Here is a 27,787-nt window from a genome sequence, read left to right on the forward strand (position 1 = left end):
TTATTTATAGAGTAAGAGACACAGGACAATCTATCTACAGAAACACACAGATAAAAGTTCTCCTTCCTCTAGCGTTTAAGCATGAGAAAATTTTCCTTTACGCCTAAAAGATGAACAATTGTTTACTGAGTAAAATCATTCTGGTTTAACTGTGAATCATTCATGCTACTAATTTATGGCTCTAGAGAGTTACCATGATGTATTTATTCAAAATAAATCATTTCAAGAAGAACACAAGAATTATCCAAGCAAGTCACTAAGAATCAGAAAACTCAAGAGTGGGGTTTTACAACTTTTAGATACACCACAACAGTCTGCAAGATATTTTTTATATGGCAAACTGACTTTCAATTGAAAATAGTGTCTGGCCTTTTTTGCTTATCATAAGAGATAGTCACTTTCACTCTCCAAGGCCTAGGTCAGTCTTGTCATCTATTTAACTCTTTCTACATTTAAATAGTTCTCTCTGCTCCTGGTGACTGTCAGATCTTACCTTCTGCTTCAGAGGGACTAGGCAGCTTCATGCGCAGAGCCGCATCTGCAACATTTTCTCCTACCTAGTCACCCAAAGCAGTGGGCATTCAGTTAATCTGTTTAAAAACTGGCTTACTGACAGCGTGTGCGTGCTCTAGCTTATATTTATTTGCTATTTTTACAAAAGGAAGAAAGTTCCCAATAGGAATCAAACCTCAAGGGAAAGGAGTGCAAAAGAAAAATAGTAATGACCTACTTTGAATGGGATCTAAAAGTCTGCTTTAATAAGATTGTTCTCTTCATTTGTCAGTATGATTCAACAAGCTTGGGAGAAGAGGAAATTAAAGAAACACATTATTTCCTTTCTTTATCCATTGTTCTACAAGCTTTCTTTAAAGTTCCCAAAGGGATTAAAAACACAATTCTAGGAGGTTTTTATCCATGTTTGAAATATGTCTGAAAAATAAGGATTATCCTTAAAATTCCCTGTTATTTACAATGTAGCTATGGTTGACCATATATTTTTTTGAAAACAAAAATCTTCCATTATCCTTAAGCCACCAATGCCTATAATTTTGTACTTCAAAAAAATATTCACTTCAATGTTGTTACTTTCTTCACTAACTGCTTTTGCCAGCAGAGGGAGCAAAAAAAAAAAAAAGAAAAAAAAAACCCAAAACACCAGCCTATTATTAAATGTTCACTTGCTGCCAAAGTACATCTGTCTAGCACTTTATAAATGTTGTAAAGAACTTTCGTGTATGGCATCAGTAATTTAAAAAACAAAAACACAACTCTGGCTTAGAATTCAGGAATTCTAGAAATTAAAAAGCAAAATACGAGTGTCTCCTCATCTGAGTCACCAAATCAGGTCTGCAAGTATCTAACAAGTATCTGCACTCTATCCAATTGTCAGAAGAGGGGCCCTAAAGGAAGGCAAGAGGTTACACTTCAATTATGAATGCTAGGACAAGTTTAGACCAAAACAAAGCCAAAAAAAGAATCGAACAGTGAAATGGAACAAAACGGTTCTAATTAAAGTTGTCATTTTCTGAACTCATTATAATGAGAAATAAAGAAGCTTACAAAAAATGTAAAATATTTCAAAGGGCTGCTCTTGCTCCCTTTTTATTTCACTTTTTAGTCAGAATTAAAGTATTAAGAGGTGCATTCAAAGACCACAAAAAAAGCTGTATCAGCAATTGAAATTTTGCAATAAATGAAAAATCTTAACTGATGTGAGAGAGACACACTCACCTAAGAGGACATTTTATGGGCAGAATCAATTATCCTGTTTCCTAGTTCCCTAAAACAATGGCAAGTGATTCTAAAACAGCTGTGAGCTATTACTAAAACTATTCTGTAATAAATTTTAAAAAGAAAAATTGCACATTGTATAATTTATAGCCACAAATCGTTAGCAGTACATATGTGCCTGTTTCCTCATATGTAAAATAAGACCAGCACTGCTGGCCTCACACACTGAAGAGAGAAAAGTACTTCAAGGGCCTAGTACAGTGACTGCCACAAGGTAGGTGCTTGATAATGTTCAGTTTCCTGCCCCAAGGTATACAGCTCCAATGCATAAGTTATCCTCTGACTATTCAAAAGCAGTTTTAGGTGAACCTCATCAAAACAAATATTTTTACCTTGTCCAATTTGAAATTTATGTAAAATAGTAAGAATATCACTAGGTTAAAAAAAAAAGTAGCTAAACGCTGGTCTTCTGGGGTTGCAGAAATCCTTTCAGTGGCCTTTCAAACCTTCTTCCTCAAGATTCCCTATCCTCCCCTTCAGGAAATGTCTTCACGTTCATGTTCCCAGACCTACCCTCAAAGCCTTCTTCACACCTAACCTTCCACTGAGATACATTAAGAAAAGCTTGCCCAAAGGCACACAGCAATTCAGTGGCCCAAACAGAACTCAAACCTGTTTGATTTCAAAGCCTGTATTTTTAACTATTATGCAATATTGATCTGAGTTTGGATATATTCTCTCAGGGCTTTCTCAGAGAATCAAAATCTTAAATTGAGAGAGAAAAGGGGTTAAAGTTCAAGTATGAGCAATGGATTACAGAAGATCTAGAGGGGCCATTATCTTGACATCACATAGTCCTGGGACTTCTTGGTTTGTGAAACATAAAACAAAAAACCTGGAAAGTCAAAATCAGGATGACTTTTTTCTAGTATAAATCTATTCACCACCTTTCATTTTAAAAACATTTTTTGGCACTTTTTTCCCTAACTCACTGTTTAAAACAGTTCTCAGTAATTTTTTACCTACCTCTTCCATTTCAAAGGAGTCCTTCTGCTGTGCCATTATACTTCTTATGGATGGGATCGTCAACGGTGCACATGGCTCTTTTTCAGGTGTGGACAAAGGGACATTTTTCAGCTCCCTGCTATTTTCCAGCTCACTGTGGCTGGACATGTTGAAATCGCTATCTAAATGAGTTTTTATAATACCAGCTTCCTCACCTAGTTTATTCTCATGACTTTGAGTTTCTTTACTTTGTCCACTTTCAGCTTCTTGGTTAAAATTACTGTTTGCTTCATCAGAAAGTCTATCAATGTCAGCATTCTCCATAACAGCTGCTGAACTACCTGATACTTCTTCTTTAACTGTAGCCAACATAGAAGATGAATCTTTCTTCTTCACAATTTTTTGAGACTTTTGATCACTTTTATTGCCAATTTCTTCCATCACTGAAAGATTTAGAGTCTTTCCTTTGTCAACTGCTGGGGAAAGGGTACTACCTTCTCCTTTCTCTGTTTTATCAACACATAAATTTAGTTTTGATAGTGTTTTCATTAAACGATTTGCAGTGTTACTTCGGGTTAAAGGTGGAGGCGAGTCTGTCTCCTTGTTAGAGGTCACCGAGGACAGACTCCCAATTCTCTGCAGGGGAGTCCCAGAGACTTGGGAATATAAAGAAGAAAATGCATTGGCCACAGTAGTAAGCACTTCAATTTGACGAAAACGGCCTATAAAAGGAAAAAAACAATAATTATATATATTTATATTTATATGTGTATATACACACATATATTACTTAAACCATCACTACTGTTCAGAATTTCAATAACTGAACTACTTAAATCACAAAGATTATGAAACCAGATTTTTTTCCTATCACTTAAAACTTCTCTACATTTACTGTGGAGAGGGAGAAAGATTTTTCACTCTTAAGCACTAGAATTTACATTTTAAAAAATCAAAAGGACAAAGCATAATGACAACACTGAATAAAACAGAAAGGACTAGCTATTGATCTATAGTTGTGACCCTGTTTTTAGGTCTTGAACTCTTCCAAATGTGAAGTATATGTAAGTATATATTTTATACCTAATGGGAGGGAGGTTGGATTTATAGATCTCTTAAAGCTAATCCAAGGACCACCTAGGGATCCCATTTTGGGGATTTCTGGTCAGCAGAGAAAAATAAGCAAGATTTAACTTGAAAAATCATCAAATTAGCCTTGCCATTGTAGATTTACATGAAAGCATCTGAAATTGACTGACTTCAACTAATAGTAACAAGGCCCCTCCTCTACTTCTTTCCTTTTGGAACAAAAGCAATTTGGCGATAAGTATAAGGGTCTACAAGTTACATTCTACGGATGTAACACTTAAGTATGTGGAGAATGGGGTGGGGGGGTGGGGGAATAGGTAAATTAACTTCTATAAATAGAATAATAAAAATTTATAATATGCAAAACAGCTGTTGTGTTAACCTCAATAATTAAATTGCCACTGCTATTTCTAGAAATTAATAAGGCTTTAAAAACAAGATCATCTTGCTGTAGATGCCATAATTTTAAAAATAATATGCTAACATTTAAAAACCTTACTTGTTAAAGCATAATTTGGATTTTCTACTTCCATCCGCTGCATTTGCGCACTCAAAAATACTTTAATATCTATTCCTCTGGCAAATGATGATGAATTAAAAAATCTGGAAGGAATTTTAGAAGCAATATCTGGTTCATCTCGTCCAAATCCAAGATTATAAAGGATTTCTTCAGGATCTTCCTCATAAAGTTCCAACAATTCTGAAACACTAAAAAGAAAAAAAAAAAAAAAGAAACAGCAAGATGTAAGTTTATAATAGTACATATCACAATATAAATGAATTCATATTCCTGCTTTCCTGTGAAAAAGTCTTCTACAGCTTCTGCTGTTTAATCCATTATTTATTTCAGCATCTTTATACATTGGGTACCAAATGCAATAAATAACCCTTAAAAAGGGTCCATTCTCTCAAGCTGTTAGTTTTGGGAAAAAGAGCTAAGCCCTAAGAACATCCTCAGTAAGAAGCTCTGATTCCTCACCTTATTTTTTTTGTCATTTTAAAGAGATTTCCAGTAAAGCAGCTAAACAATCTGAGGACAGATAAGGGAGAATAAGGAGTAAACGGATTAGGAAAAAATGAAAAGGGAAAATGCACTAGGAAGTTGGTACAACTTTGGTACCAAGGGACATTCTGCAGAGCTTGAGTTTTTCTGCTCTTTGGCTGTCCTAGAAGAGGCAATATAGGTAACAACTGATCTCAGAAAAGTGAAGGAGGAGCTTACTTTCAACTTCTCTCTAACCACTTGCACTCAGGAAGTAGGAGGAGTAATGAGAGTATGGGTTACACAAAGGTAAATTCTTGCTCTAATTCTATTGTGAATTGAACATTTATTAACCCTTATCTCTCATACCAGTGATAATCCAAGCTGAGACTCACCAGGGAAAATAGGAATGTTAGAAATAGAACTTGAGCAGAAGGAAATTTCAATTTGTTTCAGAGAAAATATTCAAATTCCAAAACAATAATTTGGATAATAGTTTAAACTGGTTCATTATGCACACGTGTTTGCTTATTTTAATATATAGTTTAAAGATCTTTGGTTTTATATGAAGATAAATCTACACTTAAATATCAAGCTTTAAATTATAAAGGTTTATTCTGATTTTTATATCAGAGTAACTCAAGACCCTAGCAGAATGGAGAATTTGGGAAGTAGAAATTATTCCACTATGGATTTCCTCTTTCAAGCTGTTGATAGGACTCAAAATACTCATTAATGGATTCCAGCAGCATTTTTAACATATCTGTTAATTTTTATTTAATCTTAATTAAAAAAAAAAAAAAAGAAGACGCTTCTCTTCTCTCAGTTATGTTGACCCACAAAACACTGTGGATTCCTTTTGACTTCATACTACCAAGCCAAATCCAAGGCTGAAAAGGGTTAAGAGTAGGTCATCTACAACACAATGTAGTTGCAGTATAAATCCAGAATAAGTTACCTTGAGACTGTTCCACTACTTTTCCCGGATCCAGTGGAATTCATACTTCTCCCCTTCTGATGAAACTGTAGTCTTCTCTCTTTGGCCAAGATATTATTGCTATAAACAAAATTAGATTATATAAAACTTTATTTCCATAACTGTTCTTCATTTTTAGAAAGGAAAAAAACAAACAGCTACGTACCAGTTTTCAATTTGAGCATCAGTTTCATGGAGGTGGTTGGCTAAAGGTAAAAAGAATATATGCAAAGCACAACTGTTAGTAGGACAATAACTACTATGATACAATCAACAAGAAAGCAAATTAACCACATTATTATAGCTAAATGCCTAATATGCCAGACTCTTGTCCTGGTTCATTAAATCTGCACCATTAAAGGTAATATACAGATAGATAAGAACAGACTCAGCAGCTTTTGGAGGGTGTTTTAGGTTTTGTTTGTTAGCAATGTAAAACTACCTCCACTGAACGTTTAATATAAAAAGATATATAAATAACCAATTAAATTTAACAGTTTGAAATAAGTAGTAAGAAGATACGTGGTATATGTACTTCTAATTACTAAATTTAAAAACTGTTAATAAAGAATACCTCAAAAGCAAAAACATGATTTAGCATTACTTAAGTTTGGCAATATCTATTCCTAACGTGGTTTTTTTAAGGCTGATAATTCACTCCAGTTACAACCAATTTTTCATGCACCTACTTTGAAAATTCCTACTCATTTCACATAAGTTTTCTTTTAAAAGTTGCCTTTCAAGTTTATCCTAGACTTACAAGTTCTAAACAAATAAATGTTGTTAAGTTTACAGTGGGTTAAATTTACTGCATTTAAATTTTATAGACAAACATAAAGAATGAAATCAATTAAAAACATCTTTTTCAGCACAACAGACTTTTTTCTTTTTTCGTTTCTGATCTGCAGAGTCATGGCAATTTCTTATCAACCAGAAAGGTTGATGAATGAATGAAATGAAAATAATGAATGAATGAAAATAATCTTGAAACAATTTTCAGTAAAACAACATAATAGCTCCACTCTTCTCTGAGACTTCCTTTTTGGGTCTGGCTTCCAATAAAATCATTCACTATGGATGAACAGGCAGAGCACGGAGGATTTTTAGGGCAGTGAAAATACGCTATATGATAGCATAATGATGGATACGTGTCATTACACATTTGTCTAAACCCATAGAATGTATAAGACCAAGAGTAAACCCTAGCATACACTATGGACTTTGGGTAACTATGATGCCTTATCCTAGTTTCATCAATTGTAACAAATGTACTATTCTGGTGAGGGATGTTGACAATGGGGGAGGCTGTGCACGTGTGGGGCAGAAAGTATGTTGGAAATCTCTGTACCTTCCCCTCAATTTTTCTGTGAACAAAACTGCTCTAAAAAAATGAAGTTTTTAAAAAGAATTCTATATTGTGAAACTACTAAGGCAGATATCAAAAGTGCTATTTACAATAACAATAAAATGAATTTTAATAAGGGGTTAACAGTATGTTCAACTATCCTGATTGGGAAGCAGTAAGTTTGAGTTTATTTTATAGAGTTTAATCCTTAAAAGCATATTAACAGAAATAAAAAAACTAACATATACACATTCTAGAGTTTTCAATGTTAGAAGGCTCTAAATAAGTATTCTTATCATACAGATTGACTTCAAACTGCAAAAGACCAAGGATATTAAATTCAGTGGATAAATTCACTATTCATCAACTTACAATTCAAAAAGATTTAATAAAATCCTTAATTCTTTTTTTTAATAAAAAGCACACATTGGGACTTCCCTGGTGGCACAGTGGTTAAGAATCTGCCTGCCACTGTAGGCGACACGGGTTTGAGCCCTGGTCCAGGAAGATTCCACATGCCGTGAAGCAACTAAGCCTGTGTGCCACAACTACGGAGACTGTGCTCTAAAGCCTGTGAGCCACAACTACTGAGCCCGTGTGCACAACTACTGAAGCCGACGCGCCTAGAGCCTGTGCTCTGCAACAAGAGAAGCCACCGCGATGAGAAGCCCGCGCTCCGCAACGAAGGGTACCCCCTACTCGCTGCAACTAGAGAAAGCCCACGCACAGCAATGAAGACCCAACGCAGCCAAAAATAAATTAATTAATTTTTTAAAAAAAGCACACATTAATAACCCAGCTATACAGTTACCAATAATTTTAAAATACCAGTAAAACAATAAAAAAATTCTTAATTTTATGTTGTGGAAAGCTTTATTATGAATCCACAGGAAAAGATTATATAATCTGTGAAAATTTAAACATTGCACAATACACTTAAAATCCTAACGCAGCCTTGAACAGACATCAGCATAATGCTTTCTAATTAACTTCTCGTAACTCTATTTTGTCTTTGTCCTTTAGTCTTCTAAAAATCTGGAAAAAGAGGAAGCAGGAAAGACAGGAGACACTTGAATGCAAAGAGAAAGACAAGCTGCAGCTGTTAAGTCTGACATAAGGCTACCTCACACTAAAATAAGCTTCACTTTAGTTTTCTCACGTATAAATATTTAAGTTTCCTTCCTTTTGAGAGACAATTCTTCCCTCAGTTATATGACCATTGTTTGCCCCCAAATAGTTCCTGTAAGCTACAGAGTCCAAGGAAGACCTTTGGACATTGCACAATGGTTTTCCAGAGCCATTCCTACAGGTCTCCTATAGGCTCTTACTAGATTATTAACACATAAAAGGTTCTGTAAAATGTGTCTGAGCCACTTTCAAGAACTTTAAATTTAGCTTTGAGGATCATAAACATGAAAACACATGACTTTCTCTCTCTCTCTTTTATTTTTTTTAATTTTAAAACTATATGAAGGTACAGTTCTTCCAAACATACCTTCAGCTCCCAAGGACAAATCATCCTCAAAACTTCCTCCATTTCTCACAAGCACACCTGAAAGAAACATTAGAAGATTCATGCTGGTATTCTGTTCTTTCTGACCCCCACAGAAAATCACTGTTTTAATTAAAACAAACTGACCAAGCAAAATATAAGACACAGTAAAGCATTTCAGACCTGAATGTACTCACAGGTTATTCTGATTATATAATTTCAGGAAGGAAATATAAGTTTTCACTTTATCGTAAAGGAAACCATGATTTGCAGCCAGGTAAAGTTATTAGAAGCCCCAATCTACAGGCTACTTTATACTTAATAAGCCTCTAAGATGTTCAGTTAGATAATGTATCTTACCCAACAGTTTCATGGAAAACCAGATCCCAGCACAATCATTCCTTTTACCCCCTTATATTAAGTCAGGAGCCCAAGCTAGATTTTCCTGATACTATAAATGTTTTTCATATGCCTTGCCACTACCTGCACATTCTTGTTGTACTTTGAACTTCAGAATTTTGCCTTGCACAGGTGTGGCAATCTCGGTTAATGTAAGCAAAGAAATGCTACACTAAATGCTACACTAAAGCTCACCTGATTCACTCAACATATATCTTCCCTATGTTTACATATCATATTTATGTATTTAATTAGTCTTTATAATATCTAATTGGACAATAAAAAGAAACGAGTTTCATATTGTGGAAAGGTTTGGTAATTTGTTTAAACTCATCACTGTTTTATGGTTCATGACAAGGTTTCTCCCTTTAGGCTTTTATCTTAAAACACCATACTTTATAAACATGAACATCACTTTTGTAATTTATACACACACACACTCTTTCACTCAGAGGACATATAAAGTAGGACCCTCATAAAGAACAGATTTAGAAAGGCAACTTTCTCTTACCCTTGAGTGTACTACTGCTTTGCTCATCCAGTGAGGCTCCCAAAGGGGTACTGAAACCACACAAACATATAAACCTTAGTCTTGAAAAGCTGTCTGGAAAGCTGTCACTGCACAGCCTTACACTTTAAAGGGTTATAGCTAAGCAAGCTTCTAATCACAGTTGAATTTTCCTCCCAAATGCACATGGAATGCAAGTGAATTACATAAGTAATATCCTACTAAGCAAATACCTATCATCAAGTCAGATCACCAGGAATGATTTAATCACACGTCTGATCTGCCAGCAATTAAGAGCAAGAATGGCAATTACAAATGATATGAATTGGCATTTTCTTTACAAAAACAGAAAAAGAAAAGAGAATGACAACAGGCCTTAAGAAAATGTCTGCTCCCCTCAATCCCTTCCCTAGAAACAGGAAAGAGAATTAAGAAAAAACAAATCTTTATCTCAATAAAATTAAAAAGTCAGAGTATAGTTAGAAATAAGGCTCAACAGTTTTCTCAAATCCCATCAAGCATTTTAGAGCACCACTCAATGCCTCCCTTACCCCAACTATTATCTTTTCTGATACAATGGAGAAGTTTGGAATTTTAGGCTTTTAAACTAAAACAAATACATGTATTCTTCATTTAACTCTGAAAAGAAAATTACTAAAAAGTTGGCTTGAGAATCAACCTTAAGAACTAGCCATTACTAAAATTCTTTCACGTTCTTGTTGTTCAAACACAGATAACTTAGAAATCTTTTTAATGCAAAATGTTTTTCATTTCTTTCTCAAAACTAAGTTAAGAAAGAAACAGGTTGTTTCATTATGAAAGTTCTACTTTGTGTTATAAGCCTTTCGTCAGCAACAATTTATACCTGTTATAAATTCACATCAGAAATGGGATCAATCATAAAAATATCAGTTTCAAAGAAATATTACTGAAATGCCACTTAAATGTTAAATGTTTAAACAAATATACAAGCAATGGCAGTTCTTTAAAAGTGCTTTTGAAATGAAAAAGAATAAGCCATGACCATAAAGATAATAAAACCTCGAAGTTTTTGCATATATTTTAATAAAACTATACTTTATGCCCTCAAAAAAGTCATTCCTCTTCCCTGGCGGTTACTTTCGTAGGACAAAACATTGCATTACTCCTTCTGTAAATGTCTCAACTGGCCTGGGCACCAACAGAAAATGGCAAATGAGCAGAATATAACTGGCATTCTCCTTCAAAAACAAGTCTCTCACTCTTATAATTGCCCTCTTACAAATCTTATCAAAAACTCTATCCCTTCTTAGATGCTACTTATTCAAGCAATTTGTTTCAGCTTAGCCACAAAAAAAAAAAAAAAAATTGCCAAAATAAAGACTCCCTTTAAGGAAAAACAACATGGTATCTTTATTCAGGATATGGAAAGCAATAAGAAAACAAAGAATATTTGAGAACTTATCGGGGGGGTTGGGGGCGGATGCTGTCTTCAGATCATTTGTACATAATATACAAAGTAGACAGATGCCTGACTCTGGGAAGGACCCTAAATTGTTATAGAAAAAAAAAAAACTTGCATATATCCTAGCAGTCAAATCTGTGATAATAAAGCTAACAATAAAAGACTTTGTTCTAGCTCTCCAGAGTACAAATGAATGTCCCTTTCGTACAGAATAGGTGAAGCTGTAGGGAACAAGAAAGAAACCTATGTAGGAAATCTGCAACAGACTATAGAATCTGCCTACATAAATCAAGATTAGCAACAAAACTCCTGGAATTTTCAGAGATCTTGTGTCTTGGTGAATGTTAACATTTGCCCACTGCATTTATCTTAAAAGATGCACTTATTTACTGATAACTTGATATAACTCTTATATAATCTTAACTCCCGTACACCATAAAATAAACATAACATGATTCTTCTCTTGCTCTTAAACATTTTTTTGTGCATCTTTAGAGAAAAGGTCCATATATTTCATCATATCTCAGAAGGGTCTATGACATCCTCAATAAAGGTTAAAGAGCTCTATAATAAAGAGTGTTCAGTAAGGCTCCAGGCAATTCACCAAAACAGGATAGCAACAGAGTAATGGCCAATATTTTATGTCTTTAAGAAAGAAAAATAAACTGGCATATATAAGAATCATTTCTCTCTCCCCACCAGAAAAGACTTCTCAAACTCTGGTACTTGGACAAAAGATTAAGAAAAGCCCAAACTGAGATGGCAAAAAATATGTACAGAAGCAAACACCTTAACAAAAGTTAAAAAGCCAACATTCTTCATGTGAGATTTTATAAGTAGCAAATAAGTTGGAAAAAAATCATTAAAATATGAAATAAGTACATTTTACTGTAGTAAGATACGATTAATCTCCTCTGTACTTTATCAAACATTTCTGTACCAGCTACCAAAGCATGTAATTAAACAGATTTATGCAGCCTGAATGTCTTCAAAGCTCTATTTCCCTTCTGTGAATTCCAGGGCCATCTGACAAATGCATGTCCAAGAAGTAAGCTAGAACAAAGTAGTTAGCTAGTTTTAACAGCTCTCCAAACAGAATTAAGGCACCAACATAAAGTTAAAGCCCGGTTAGTGTAGTTAAGTAAATTATATTCATCTAAAACACATTTGAAAGGGAAATGACTCTTCTGCCAGATATACACATGTCAAAACAAAAGCAAAATAAAATACTGTGTGAAATGTGACAATCCTTTCAAATAGAAAACAGGGCAAGCATAATAACATGGCATGATTATCTGTTTCAGGTTTCTGATCTCTGATGCTAACATCACGCACCGGAGCTGAAGTCCTAATAACTGTGAAGTCAACATGGTCACCAAATAATCGGCGGTCACAGCACTTCCATTTCTAATCGCTTAAAGGAGGAAGCTATCCGCCGGCTCACTTTCCGGTTTATGGCTTACGAGGTCCAAGGGACCCGCAAGGACGGCGGCCCGAGTCACTCCGCCCAGGCGTCCCATCAGCGCTGATCTTTCCCCGGGACGCGAGCGGCGCAACCGAGGACTCACCGGCAGTCCTTGAGCCATATCGCGATCTTCTCGTTGGGCACGTTTCCTGCGGGGCAGAGCGAGGGGACAGCTCGTTACCGACCCCAGGAGGACTCCGACCGTGGGGTCACCCTGGATACCCCCAGGTAGGAAAATCTACTGGGGGCAAAATGCAGCCTAAGCAACGCGGCTTAGAGACCATCTGAAGGGAAATGATAGCACCTGGGTGTCTCGACGCTGGAGACGCCTTACCAAGCACGCACGTTTAAAGGTCGGAAGTGTCCCCTCTCCCCTCGGCCTCTCGAGCCCAGGACGATCTTCCAGAACTCACAGCAGTCGCCCAAAGCGCACGAGACTTTTCCCCGCCCGCCCGAACTTCCCCGAGCTCCCCGCCCGCCGCTGCCCCGCGGGGCGCACGGACCTCTCCCCGCGGCCGCCGGCAGCTTCGCTCCAGAGAGGTCTTCCTCGTCGTCCTCGTCCTCGTCCTGCGTCGTAGCTTCTGTGGACAGGTCCTCCGTCTCCGACGCCTGCCAGGAGCCGCGGCACTTGGCCCAGGCCTTCCTCCTGCGACTCGCCACTTGCCACTCCAGTTCCTCCTCCGCCTCCGCCGACGCCACCAGGGGCCGGTCCATGGCTGCACCGGGGGCTCCGCAACCCCAACCGGAGCCTGTGAGAGACAAGGCGGCGGTTGGGACCCCAGCCCCTGCGGTCAGCGCCCGGCCGGGCTGGGGGCCCCGGGGAGCTGGAGCAGGCGCGGGGGGAGGAGGAGGAGGAGGAGGGGACGGGAGGGAGGAAGGGAGGGAAGGAAGGGGAGGGAGGGGGCGGAGGGCCAGCGTTTCACATGAAGCCGGCCGGGCGCGGCGCGGGAGCGCGAGCGGCTCGAGCTAGCGCGGCTGGGAGCCGAGCGCCGGACAGCCCCAGTCCCGGTTCCCCGCCCCGCCCTCCCCTCGGCCCCCGCCCCGCCCTCCCCTCGGCCCCCGCCCCGCCCCGCCCTCCCCTCGGCGCCCGCCCCGCCCTCCCCTCGGCCCCCGCCCCGCCCCGCCCTCCCCTCGGCCCCCGCCCCTCCTCCCGCCTCAGCCTGACGCGCCAGGGGCCTGGCCGGCCGCCGCGCGTCAGCGCGCCCCTCCCTCAGCGGCGTTCCACGCCCCCTTCCGGCCGGGGGCGCGCGGGGCGGGGCGCGGCGAGCGCAGAGTGGAAAGGCCCGACCCCTGTCCCCCGCCTTCTGTCCGCTGCCACCCGCCCTCTGTCCCCTATCCCCGGTACCCCGCCGCGGCCGGCGGAGCAGGCGAAATTTGGTTCCTTGTTGGTTAGTAATCTTTGCTTATTAACTTCTCCTCTCACCCCAAAAACAGAAGGAATGTGGAAAGGCCAAGTTTCACTCAACGCCCTTCTTCACTGCGTCCAAACTGAGTGTCTGCTTGGGCTCGCTGGAAGTTATTCTTCGAGGAGTCCAAAGAATTCTGTCCAAGAAATGGTGGAGAAAGATGGGAGAAAGAGGCGCGTAATTGGTATTTCTTGTCAAAATATCAAAACTGGAAAAGACTAAGCTTCGTGGAGTGCTCCTTTCACGCTTAAGAAAGTTATTTATTGTGGTCATGTTATGTATGAAAGATTTAATTTGGAAATTCCACATTGAAATTAGACATAGAGAGGTGAAGGAAAATAGAGCAAGAACAGCTGGGAAAAAGTAGAAATACTTGCTTGGATTTTGGTGCTACAAGATACAAATGATGTAAAGGTTTAGAACATTTTAAAAATGAGTTTGAGCAGTCCCTTTTGTTATTTTTAAAATCTTATTAGCAGAAAGACTATAAAATCCTATTCAACATCATATCCAAGATCCAGACAAACTTCCCAGAACCATCATAATATCATTCTGGGCCTTATACTGTGAAATATGAGGGGGAGCTAGAACAGGGATACTGGTATCTCATTGCCTTGCCATTTCACTATTTTTTCTTTGAATCTTAAAAAATTTTTTCTTTGAATCTGAAAAGCTTTCCAGCCTTCAAGAGTCCAATAGCAAAATGCAGCTAACAGTTTAATGGTCCTTCAAAATAGGCCAGTGTCTAGCTGCCTGTAGGAAAGATGAGCAGGAAAGCAAGTGAGGTAGATACCTGGAGAGAAGGCACTGAAAGGGCTGGTCAGAAGCCACACAGAACAAAGTATGCTGTCTTCAGTTTCATTCAGGGCCCTGATGGACCCCACCCTACCCAGTTCCATCATTTCCACATGCTGTTGCTAACTCTCTATCCTAGCCTCTCATTTCATTCCTGTTCTTTCTGTCCAATACCTTAATGATCTTCAAGATCCAGCTGATCCAGAACTTTTCCTGGACTACATCTTTCCACCACCTCTGGTCACATCTTTTCCACAATTCCCTGGTATATAACTGAATGTCTGTCTCATTTATTTTGGGACTGAACTGTGCAGTAAATAATATGACTGGCTTCTGAGGGTATGTTTGACTTCCTAGGCAGACTGTAAATGGAGACTAAAGAATGTTATTCTATATTCTTCTTGCACACCTTACACTTTTAGTACAGTGCTAATCCCACAAGGAACATTGAGTTCTCTTGAGGTAAATTTTCTATGCTTTACATTCTTCAGAATGGACTGTCAAATGGATAAAATATTTACTTGCTTTATGTTGTTTCTCTATGGCCTATTACCTTTTACTTAGTTTTGTTGTTTAAATACTTTAAGACAATAAAGAATTTTTGAGAATAATGAACCACATTTTATATTTAAAAACCAAACCACCAAGTCAAATGATAAAGAAAGTGGGAAAAATTGCCAGCAGGTAACATTAGAATAGAGTACAGCAATTCTTGAATCACCAATAGCACAATCATATGTTTTCTTCTACATGATAATTTTAATGTAAAATGTTGAGGATACAGAACTAATAAAGAAGGAAATCCTTGAAACAGTAAGCTATTTTGAAAAGTAAGGGGTTTTAATTGTATTCTCAACTTTGAGATTTTAGAAAACTGCCCAAGGTATTTAATTTATTCAGAAATGAATGCCATACTACACCTGAGGAGAGTCTAGTTGTTTGCTTGCTTCAGCAAGGATTTTTTTTTCTAAACAAGTACTGTATTGTAGACCTACTGCCAATCAACGTTGCAGAAGTTCTACATAAAGAATAATGTCTGAGTTACTAAAGCCTACAAGGTGGAGGAAGAAATACATTTATGTTAGACGTGGATAATCCCATCCAGCATGATGTAGTGGGAACAGTAGGGTCTTTGGTGTCAGACTGAAGTTTGAAATCAGTTTCTGTCTCTTTCTAGTTGTATGGCCTAGGGTAAGACAGCTAATATCTCTGGATATCACATTCCTCATCTGTGAAGTCGCAATCATGATAACTACCTTCCCAAGGTGATGTGAGGATTATATGAAATAAAGTGGTTGCTCAGTATAGCTCTAGGCATTATTATATCGCAGCAGACAAAAATCAGTTAATTTTATATGGGGGGATTATTCTTATAGTAAATGGCATCTGTCTTCATGCTTATGCAGCTGAATTTTTTAAATGGCATAAATTCAGGCTAGGACAGAAAACAGACTAGTTAAATTAGGCAATTTTAAATGGTAAAAGCATATATCAAAAGTGAAACATTATGCTCAGTTTAATTAATTACTTATTTTTTGCTTTTCTAGGCCTTAACACATGCCTCCAAATTACAAAACAAGATTTACTACTAGGTAAGCTAAGGCATTTTGGTTCTAGTTAAGGTATTGTTTCTTTAGTCTTTACATAATTAAAAATTTTATTTTGTGCATCAAAATCTTAGTAATTAGGAATCTGATCAGAGAGTGGTATAGTGCTGCAGTTTACCAAATTGAAATATAAAATGCTACACTTTTTATTTAATCTGCCATTCTATTTACCTTACACCTCCCAGATCCCTTTTGTCTTAATAATAGAATTGCCTGGAGGAAAGAATTCTGTATAAAGTAAGTTTGGTAAACTCTGCATATTTTCACCTCCCCCAAGCCCATCCCAGTCGCAGTGAATGTTAAAGACTTGCGAAGTTTTCAAGATTTATTTTTTTAAAATAAAACTGTTTAACTTAGCTTAACCCAGCATTTCTAAAATTCATTTCGACATGTAATGTTTTGGGCCCCCTTAACATAACTGTGAACATTTCCAGGGATACCAGTGGGATGATTTACAATAGGATAAAAGAGGATAAAAGGGAAATGTTACTGAATGAATGAATTCTTCAAAAACTTTCAAAGGTTTATTTACAAATCATGTAATTGAACTATGAGGAAAGGTGGTTAGTCTGACTTAGACTGATTTTTTGATATATTTCTTTGTCATTATTAACCATTAAAATATTTCTGGTTATTGTGTATATTTTAAAGTAATAAAATTAAATATTTAAGGTCTATAAACCTATTACCTATACTTTTGGGTTTTTCCACATTAGCAAAAACTCTTATTATACTAGTTCATTGTCCTCATAAGTAAGCATTAACATAGCAAAACCATCTATTTTGATTTCCTTCATTCTCCCAGGTACACATGGGAAGAAGCAGGTGTTAATACCACTGGAACTTTGCCTTGCAAATTATTTACATAATCTGGGTAAGTTTATATACTTTCTGATTTTGTGCATGCTAAAATTTGTCGTTTATCATTCATTTCACCGTTCCCAGATCACAATTTCTTCAGTTTGCCACATAGTGCTAAATTTACCCTCTCCATGGTAAAACGTTGTTAGACTGCTTGTTTTCTTTTCAGTGGCTCAATTCTCTGGTGTTTCTGAGCAACAGGTGAGAATGGCTCATCTATTCTTCATCAGCAATGGGTGAAGCAAGATTATATAACAGAATAAGCTTTATTTGGTCTGTTTCATAAATTCATGAAACAACTCAAAGGAGGTTTTGAAATCCTTATAACTGGACATAGTAACACATGGGGAAGCCAAAATGTTTTTAATTCATCTGTGAAGCTTTAATGCTCATGTTTAGATCAGTCCTTTTCTTCATTTTCTTTTCAGTCCTGCCCTAAAATATTGTTTTTAAAGGTCTCTGATATTTTGAATCATAAAAGCTTTGGAAAAGGTATATTTATTGATATCAGATGCTCAATCTATGCCACTTGATATAAAACGTTTTTCTGCGGTACACAACAAAACAAGAGGGAGTCATTATTGCATTTTCGAGTTTTAACACTACTTTCATATGATCAATTTATTGATACACTTTTTTTCCTAATTTAAGATTAATTTCTAGCTCTTATGTTGCCTATATGATTCTTCCTATTTGAAGGCATTTAGAACTGTAAAAAAATGATTTCACTATGCATATATTTGGAATTATATATTTACATGTAAATCTCCCCTTCCACATTTTATGAGGATCAGAAAAAAGGTTGGTAACTAGATGAACCACGTATCTATGTAATACGATGTATCTTTAAAAGCTTTAAAGGGTACAGACCTCATAAATGTTTTTTTAAAACACACCACACACACACACACACACACACACACACACACACACACACACACACACACACACACACACAATGTCTTTTTAAAAAGTAATTCTGATGTGTTCCTGAACCTGAATAAATATAAACTGCACTGGCCTATCCCACCACATTTCCCCTCTCTAATCTCCATTCTGCAGCCCCTTCATGCCCATCTCAGAACAAACACAATCTGCATTCAGAACAGGACCGTTTAAAAGTTCAATGGAGTTATTTTGGGTGAGTCATTGAAAACACAGTACAAAACCTTTCCTCACTCACCAGAAATGCATTTTTAAAATAAAGCCAAAGTGAACAAGGCTTGGCAAGTTTGAGGGTGGACAAAATGGGGAGAAAGCAGGGTTTCTGCCAGATTCAGACAGGATTCTGCTAAACCATTTTTGGCTATTCTTTACATTCAGCTCCACCAACTTTCCTTACCATCACTAACCAAAAAGTACAAGATTGAGCAGGTAGGCCGTCAAAACAAGGACACTCAATTTCCACCAGCACTGTATTGGTGGGCAGGGCCAGTAGATCCCTTAGAGCTTAGTGACAGTTTTAAATCCCCCTTTGTGTCTCCCTTAATTCAGAAGCTATAAGATGTATCCACTTAATAATCTCTTTCCTCTGATTAAATCATTTTGGCAAACAAATAATGATTATAAGCAATTTTTAGAAAGTTGTGTATTAAGAAAATAAAGTTGTGTATAAATTCAGTAAGCAATCCTTTAAAATTGCTTTTAAAATAAGTGAAGTTCTATGAGAGTTAATCCAATAATAAAATATTGAAGGAAATAACAGCTATAGAGACAGAAAATAATAAGCTGGTTCCTAAGAACTTTTTTTTTTTTTTTTTTTGCGGTACACGGGCCTCTCACTGTTGTGGCCTCTCCTGTTGCGGGGCATAGACTCCGGACGCGCAGGCCCAGCGGCCATGGCTCACGGGCCCAGCCGCTCCACGGCATGTGGGATCCTCCCAGACTGGGGCACGAACCCTTGTCCCCTGCATCGGCAGGCGGACTCTCAACCACTGCGCCACCAGGGAAACCCCCTAAGAACTTTTAAAATTGAATTAATATGTCTCTACAATGGCTTGATAAATTTGGGGTTTTAACATGCAGGTATTCAGGACTTAAGCATCAGTGTAGAGTCTTATTTATCTATCTATAAAATATATTACTCACCTTTTATCCTGCAGAGAACTTTCTAGCAGCAATACAAGTGATTACTCTTTCACAACCGGTTACAAATCAGTTGAGGCTCACATCTCATGAATGAGGAAAAACCTAGAATCAACAAGGAGACTTCCTTAACATATAATGGCAATTCTGAACTCTTTTGCTATAAAATTTGATAGTCCTTGAAAGTCATGTTTGACAAAGGTTGACCCAGCACATTACCGCGTGTTAATTAATACACCCTGTAGGGGGACCTACTCTTAGAAGTGTTCTCTGTTCACAAAGAATTTATCGCCAAGTTGTGGGTACAAGCCAGGCTCTAGTGGATGTAATTATACAAGTATTCTTCTCGAACTCCCTGCAAATTATCAGTTTCCACAGTCAGGGTGACAATTGTTGGTTAAGAGGAATAAAAACTCTGTGTTTGAATGTTAATCTGGCTATGGAAGCACTAGGGTCATAATAAACAAACACGTATTTCCTGCTGTAGTTAAGAGCACAGCAAAGAACTCCGGTTTCCCACATTTGGGGGAATTTTTTTCCTTTTCTTTTGTGGGTAAACAATTGCTTTAAAATTATAAAATAAATACTTAGCCTTCAAAGCTTATCTCTGCTATCTAAGAATGATTTTATTGTACTTAGTTGTATTGAAATATAATCTACATATGATCAAAAGTTAAAAGGACTAAACATCTATTGATGGGAACCCCAAACTAAGAACTTCTTCACAATCTTGTTTCAAAACAAACAGAAAAGTAAAGCAAATGCCATTAAAATTTCTTTGAGGCGAAAAAGTTTATTATTGCTGTTAGGTAGCATATTTGGCCTGGATTACATTAGGACTAATCAAACAGCTTAAAGTGATTTTGCTAACAGACGGTTATTAAATAAAAGAACTACAGGGTAAAGGTCAGCACACAGGTTGTTTTGCTTAATTTTTAAAAATTTCCCTGAGCCTACGTCTTTCCAATTTTTTTCTAAAACAAGTCAACTCAAGTTGGCACCTTAAAACCTTTAAACACTGTAATTAAAACCTTTAAACACTGTAATTACACTAGTGCTGATATTCAACTTGGAGAAATGCTGTTAGAAGAGCGATTATTTCAGTGGACCCAGGGTAATAATAAAAATGGATAGTTTTGATTGAGCACTTGCTTTGTTCCAGACACAGTATTTATACCTGGATTTATACTGTCTCATTTAGTACAACTCTATAAGAGCTTATATTACTTTCACTTTACAGAAGGGAAACTGAGCTTCAGAGAGGTTAATACTTGCCCCAGGCCACATACTAGTAAGGGGCAGAGTGGAACCAGGACTTTTCCCCTGCAAAGCCCATGCTCTTAGCCAAGATGTGTGACTGTCTTAGATACTCCAGGTCCGCTGTTAGGGAAACATTAGCAACCACTTACTGTTATCAAACTGAGGGGATTCTTCACTTACAGCTGATGGGCAGAGGGAATTCAAGGGAGGCAATTACCTACTAAGACTCCCTCATTTCACAAGGGAGGAGAACTAAGCTCAGAAATTTTAAGAAGCCTGCCTAAGGTCGGCCATCTTAGTGACAGAATTATTGAGGGACGAGAATCCATAACTCAACAGTCCTGCAAACACAAAGGCAAAGGTAGAAAAATTGTTTTTATCTCACCAAATCTTCTGAAAAACTCAGAGAATGTAAAAACAAAGATTTGAGTATTCAGGTTTCTTACTAGCATGTAATATTACAGAAGTAAAGTTGATACTTCTGGCCCAAAATCTGTAGCTCCACCTATGCATATTTCTGGAGAGGACTCAAGGTTGGAGACAGTGAGAATCTCTGCAAACAAGTATGTTATTCAGGTTATGTTTGAGTCCTTCTAGGATAACATTCTGTTCTTTATTAGATGCAAAAGCCCAAGACTGTAACATCCCTGGCCCAGCCACATTCTTGCACTCAGAGGACTTTCTCAAAGGGAACAACGTTCCTGATCAAAAAGAGGGAGTTTTTGCTTCTCAACCTAAAATCTGATCTTCCAAGCAAGCTTCAACTGCCCGGTATGGGACATGACGTTTTAAGATTTCACCTAAGAACTATTTTAAACTCTATCTTGAAGAGAAACAATATTCAGAAAGTTTTTCTAAAGGATAAATGTCAGTCACTACTGTGACTAACATATATGATATGTGAGTATTTCAATATATTATATTTACTCATGATTTAAAGCAGACCAGCAAAGAGCTGGGTGCCTTGATAGTATCAAATGATTTCCAAGAAGATGGTTTTTACAGAATTACTCTATGATTTGTGCAATGGCATCTGCCTATACTGATTCTTGATTTGAGCAGTGACATGAAATGAGATGTACCATCTCCAATAAAGAATCTTCCCACAGGCTGTTAAGTATATCACCCTGTATTCCCTTCAGGAGAAATATCTTTTCACAATATTTGTTCCAAGAAGAGTTAAAATTACCAGGACATTTTTGGTTAATCTCACGGGCACTGGGAGTTAGATAACTGACAGAGTTTCTCTTTTCACATTGGCAGCTAGAAAATTGAAAGCCAAATGTGTGGCTCACTCATGGTAGATGAGTAGGTCATCATGGAATGCATCTTAAACTTTATTCATGGCTCGATTCTGTCCCCATCCTTGTTTTTTTTCCTCTTTTTTCTTTCATTTCTTTTTTGTGTGTGTGGTATGCGGGCCTCTCACTGTTGTGGCCTCTCCCGTTGCGGAGCACAGGCTCTAAACGCGCAGGCTCAGCGGCCATGGCTCACGGGACTAGCCGCTCCGCGGCAATGTGGGATCTTCGCGGATCGGGGCACAAACCCGTGTCCCCTGCATCGGCAGGCGGACTCTCAACCACTGCGCCACCAGGGAAGCCCCATTTATTTCTTTTTATCAAAATAAATTTTATAATTTTTGATATTTCTTTTCTGCAACATAACAAGGAATAGCTAAATAAAATATGTGAGAATCTTAAGCAAAATTATATGTTTACAAATATGTACTTTCAGAGAGGAACGTTAGGAGGGAAACAAACATGTTCTGTTAAATGACAATATTATGGCTAAATTTTTTTCTTTTATTTTTCAAACTTTTAAAAATTGTATTTACAATTTAAGGATAAAAACTTATTTGAACTTTGAAAGCTCTAGGTATTCCAGAGATAGAAGTGTGGGAAGTATGTGTCTGACCCCATGCAGTGTATTTTTCAGTTTGATTACGTTAAGGCAAGTGAGGAACTGTCATAGACTGAGGTTGAAATGGTAGGTGAGAGCCAAATTTTAAAGGCCTTGGTGTGCTATTTTAAGGGAGTGTATTACTGCCAGTGTGAAGTTAGAAGCAGCTTTCAGTTTTTAACTAAAGTGCTTTACTGAAAGATAACTGTAACTATACAGTTGAAAGAATAGGGCATGGGAAAGCCTCAGGCAAGGGAACCAGGTAGGAGGCTTATTAGTTTGGTGGCAGGGGTTGGAGGACGGAGGTTTATAAAGACTTGAGTTAGACCAGTGGAGATAAGGGCTGCAATCAGATTTGACAGATTAGAAGTGGGTGGGGAGGAAGAAATAGAATGATCCCCAGGTTTGCTTTGTACTTTAGGTAATGGATAGGTATTGGTGTCATTCAACATGATAGAGAATTTAGAATGATTAGGCATTAATTTGTTTGAGAGTAAGGAGAACAGAGAAGAAAGGAAATGAGTTCATTATTGGACATATTAGATATGAGGTACTTATAATACATATAAGAGATGTAGCCCCAAGCAGTCAGAAATACAATACAGGGACTTCCCTGGCAGTCCAGTGGTTAAGACTTTGCCTTCCAGTGCAGGGGGTATGGGTTCAATCCCCGGTCGGGGAGCTAAGATCCCACGTGCCTCATGACTGAAAAACCAAAACGTAAAACAGAAGCAATATTGTAACAAATTCAAAAAAGACTTTTAAAATGGTCCACATCAAAAAAAAAAAAAAAAAAAAGAGAAATTACAGTACAAAGGTGTGGAACTCTGAATGAAAGTTTGGCTTAAATATTGTAAGGGTGAGTGTGTGTGCGTGTGTGTGTTTGGCATCATTAATATCAGACAGCCATTTTTTCTATATGATTCTGGTCAGCTTTCTTCCTATTTCCCAAGTAAGCTATTCTAAGCCTATTAAGGCAGTAGTCATCATGACTTATAAAATGTCAAGTCTAGTGGATCCTTTCAGCCCTAATTTTATAGGTATCTTTATAGCTCTTGTCAGGATTGATTATGCCTCACATTTCTTTCTTGATCTTACATTTTACTACTTCCCAGTCTCCTTCACCGGCTTTCGTTCTTTTACCAGTATAAACTATTAAGTTCATACACTCTCTCTGACTGAAATGAAGAAGATTAAAGGTGGAGGAGTTCTGGAAGAAATAAAAGTTTGTTCAGTGTGTTAAGTTTGAAAAGCCTGTTAGACATCTAAGTGGATATATTGAGTAAGCATTTGGAGATACGAGTATAGAGTTCAAGGGGAAAATGTGGACTAGCACATAAGTTTAGGAGTCATCAGCATATAGGTGGTATCTAAAGCTCAGAAATTAGCTGGGGCCACCATGGGGGAATTGGTGAAGAATGTTAAGAAGAGCTATCTAAGGATAGTGTCTTGGGGGTACTTCACATTTTAGAGGCAGATAATTGAGAAGCATCCATCAGAGGAGGCTAAGAAAGATCAACTAGCAAGGTAGGAAGAGAACTGAAAGTGGTATCCAGAAGGCAACTGAAAAAAAAAGGTTTTAAAGAAGAGGAAATGGTAAATTCTACCAACTTCCTGAGAAGTTGATTAAGATGAACACTGAGAATTGACCTCTGGATTTGGAAATCGAGATGTTATTGCTGACCTTGACAGTAATTGTGGTGGAATGGTGAAGAGTGAAGCCTTGATTGTAGTGGGAGTCTGTAGGGCTAATTCTTTTTAGAAGAGGGAAACAGGAAATAGCAGGGGTAGTCAAATGATAACAATTAATTCGTTATGGTAGAACAAAAGAGCAGGAAAGCCGTTATATAAATATACGAGCATTCAAGATCATGAATATCTATGTCTGGTTAAGGTTGGGAAAAAGCCAAGTTCTAAAGTTTTGATCCCTTGAAGTTTATTCCCACTTGATTTTAATATTAGACCTTCTTACAATTACTATCATTTCTGAGTAACATAGTCATGAAAGAGGTAAAGGTAGAAACAGGAAATGTAGGCATCTGATGAAGAGAAAGACGAAGATAGGAAAATAGCTAAAAGGAAATGTAGAGTTGAAGAAGGATTTTTGGTTATTTTTTGAGGGGAATGCATGGGAATTAAAACATGTTTACTGGTTAAAGAAAGGAACAAGTAGACAGAGAAAGGTTAAATATACACAGAAAAGGTTAGGTATTTGAAGGGAGGAAACTTAATTTTAGCAGGTGATTTCTTTCTTTTAGATTGGAAAGAGATATAAATGCACCAATGTAGTTAAATTTCTAGGGTAAGATAATTTAAAGGAATTCACACCTACTGTCCTATATGTACTCTGAGAATGAGGACAGATCATCTGTTGAAGTGATGGAGAGTGAGCTTTTAGGAGAATTAAAGAGAGTGAAGTTTTGAAATAGCTGTTATTAAAAATGGAATAAAAACTACAAGGGAGAAGTAGAATACTTGTTTATTTAACAGTTACATACCTCTCTAAGCACCTTATAAATATTAGCTCATTTATTCATCATAGCATCTCTATGAGATGTGTTCAGTTATTATTACCTTCTTACAGATGAAGAAAATGAGGCACAAAGTGGTCACGCTGTTTTGCTAAGGGCACCCAGCTAGTAAGTGGAGGAGCCAGGAACTGAGCTTTGGTGGTCAGGCTCCAGAGTCCATGCTCTTAACCACTTTACAATGCTGATGGCAATGATATAACTTTATTTGGCAGGCTTAGGTACGTAGGTGTGGAATTTCAAGAGACAAAAGTTTAGATTCCTCCAGGAGAGGAGCTCAGAGCTTGAGTGTGATGATAGTAGAGACATTAGTTGGTGAGATAAACCACAGAATGCAGACTGGATGGAAGAGGTAGGGCAGAGGATAAAGAAGCAGGGTCATAGAGGGGCTCAGAGACTTGAATCTTTGCTGTTTTCCTAAGGTTTTAGATTCTTTATGAGCCAAAGAGTTAGTTTGCTAGAAGTAAAGAATAGGGATAGTTGGAAGAAGCAGGAACACAGATTAAGACAGTATGATTATGAAATGTAATTAAGAGAGATGAGTTTCTGGGGAAGACAAGGTAGCACTGGGGTATAGCACTGGTAGTAGATCACTGAGATCCAAAGGAGTTAAAAGGCCTGAGCAGCAGAGGAGGTCAAGAAATAATGAGTTCAGGGTGTTGGGTGGGGCATCTCTATAAATATTGAAGTCACATATGAATCACTCAAGATGACACAGGAAACAGGGTGGAGAAAATGGCTGCAGAAACCAGCAATTTGCAATGTGAGTTTGATGAGGGAATGAGAGATGGCGTAAGATGAGAGATCAGGCTGACATAATGAACAGACTCCAGACAGTGGAGTCATACAGGCCAACCAACGTTTCTTGTAGCCACCTGCTTCTGTGAGTGTGATAGGGAAGCCAAAATGGCCATTCCATCAAGATGTGTAAACTGGCAGCATTCCTGAAGAGATTTTTAAAGGGGTTGAACTTTTGAAACAATTAAAGCCTTAAATTACCTTAGAGGTCCAACACATTAGCAAAGTAAATATTAGCACAGTTAATCTAGCCCATATAAAACCATTATCACATAAGTACAAATAGGGCTCCAAGGATATGGATATGTTTTAAAAGGTGGGAAACTGGAAGGAGGAAGGGAACACAGGAAATTGAGGTTTTGGCCATGGGTAATGTGAACAGCTAATATAAAGGAGAAGGAGCCAGCAACCATGTACATGGAGAACCTCTAACATGTGCCCTAAGAATGATGTAGAAAAGGGGAAATGTGCAAACGAGCTATCTCCTTCTCTTAGTTCAGAATACTTAATAAAAATTACGTTAATAATTTCATATGCATTGATGTGTGCTTTCCCTGTTCTAACAATGTTAAGAGCCTCAGAAACAAAAAATAAATGTTTATAGAAAAAAATCCTATCCCTGAATCAGAAGGCAGGCTAAATTACATACTGTTATAGAACTAACTACTTAATATTAGAGGAAATTATGTTTTAGTCAACAAAAATTCAGATTTGCCTTGGTAACCTATACTGTTGGTTACCTGCCAAACCATCACTGCTCCATCTTCTTCCTTACCAGCAGAATCCTTTTTATGCCACTGGATATTAGCATCTACACATAATACTAAGAGGTCCTATAATAACTAATATTTTCTGAACTAGAATAGGTCTTAGAGAACATCCAATCCACTAAACTGTGCAGAGGGAGACATGGTGAAAAGCAATAATTCAACAACTCTGACATGGAGTTTCTTGAGTTATGAATACGAATTAGAATGAAGTCCTTTATCCATATAAATGCATAGTTTTGATTCTTAATATCCCCAAAGTACAAAATAACCTCCAGCAAAAGAAAACAAGATAAATGATGGAAAATTTCTGAATGATTATAATCACAGGCTGTGTGGCCCTGGAAGTACCAAAAGTTCTGAATTTTCTATCCATTTCCAAAGATTTATCAAAGGGCCAAATTAGTTTATGAATGCTCTTAAAGTTCTATTTTCTACCATGAGTACAATCACAGTGATTCAAAACCAGTGTAAGTTTTACCTGAACCAACCTTGCCCGGTCAGTGTGGAAATGGCTTAAGCTGACAGGTGCTTTTTACATGGCGATATACATTTGTGTGCATGTATGCACAGGTCTGCGTGTGTGCATGTCTGTGAATGTGTATGTGTCCTTATGCTTGTGAGCCATCCAGAGGTTATTACATCAAGAAGCCTCTGCTCTTTCCCCAACACCCATCCTCAAGGCAGGTCCACCCACACAATACCAGAGCGGGTGAAGTCAATTTTACTAAGATTTACAAGTCTGGAAAATGGAGGAGGACTACCAAGGAGAAGATTATAATCAACATTGTTATCTGGCGTATCAGTACTCTTCAAAATTATGCTCTTATCTGAAACTAGCCATCTCATCACTCTTCTCCCCTCCCTTTCTTAACACGGTTTTATTTAAATGCAATTCCGCTCTCTTTCCAAGCTTGCCTTCTAAGAAAAACTAAAACACTGCATTATAGAAGCCACTCATTTTAGAAAACTGTCCAGTTACCACTATTCTCACTCAAACATACCCTTTGATGGACTTCCCATGCACACCCCTCAATAAGAATATCAAAGTATCCAGCAAAACCAGGTAATTCCCAAGAAGGAAAATTTTTTTCTCCTTAGAAAAATAATTTTCTCCATATCAGACTTTAGCAAAGGAGAACCATGGCACATGCATGCATAGCCACACACCTCCATAGTGGACTTGGTAAAAGAAAAAGAAAAGAAGAATGGAAACATTTAACATTCAGTTGGGTGGTCCAAAGACACTGGAGATTGAAGAAATATATTTAGAAGTTAAAAATATTTTTGTAGGATAATTTTCATTTGAGATTGATTTTAACCTATATAACAGATGTGTTGCTTA

General features: G+C 37.7%; 1 protein-coding gene across 5 annotated transcripts in view; it reads right to left on the minus strand.

Moving 5' to 3' along the window:
• The window catches only part of ITPRID2 (ITPR interacting domain containing 2), a 38,915-nt gene extending 25,533 nt beyond the window's left edge, over positions 1-13,382 (minus strand). For 3 of the 5 annotated variants that reach the window (XM_060016489.1, XM_060016488.1, XM_060016486.1), the window contains exons 1-8: positions 12,940-13,380; positions 12,540-12,585; positions 9,531-9,580; positions 8,624-8,680; positions 5,950-5,989; positions 5,766-5,864; positions 4,325-4,533; positions 2,758-3,458 (exon numbers count right to left, since the gene is read on the minus strand). In XM_060016489.1, the coding sequence (XP_059872472.1) occupies positions 2,758-3,458; positions 4,325-4,533; positions 5,766-5,864; positions 5,950-5,989; positions 8,624-8,680; positions 9,531-9,580; positions 12,540-12,585; positions 12,940-13,150 (1,413 nt within the window). In that variant the 5' untranslated portion in view covers positions 13,151-13,380. Of the gene's footprint in view, positions 1-2,757; positions 3,459-4,324; positions 4,534-5,765; positions 5,865-5,949; positions 5,990-8,623; positions 8,681-9,530; positions 9,581-12,539; positions 12,586-12,939 lie in introns of all 5 variants that reach the window. The other 2 variants (XM_060016490.1, XM_060016485.1) reach the window with 2 other exon arrangements.
• Positions 13,383-27,787: the final 14,405 nt, after the last annotated feature.

The sequence above is a fragment of the Delphinus delphis genome, chromosome 7 (assembly GCF_949987515.2).
Source record: "Delphinus delphis chromosome 7, mDelDel1.2, whole genome shotgun sequence".
Lineage (NCBI taxonomy): Eukaryota > Metazoa > Chordata > Mammalia > Artiodactyla > Delphinidae > Delphinus > Delphinus delphis.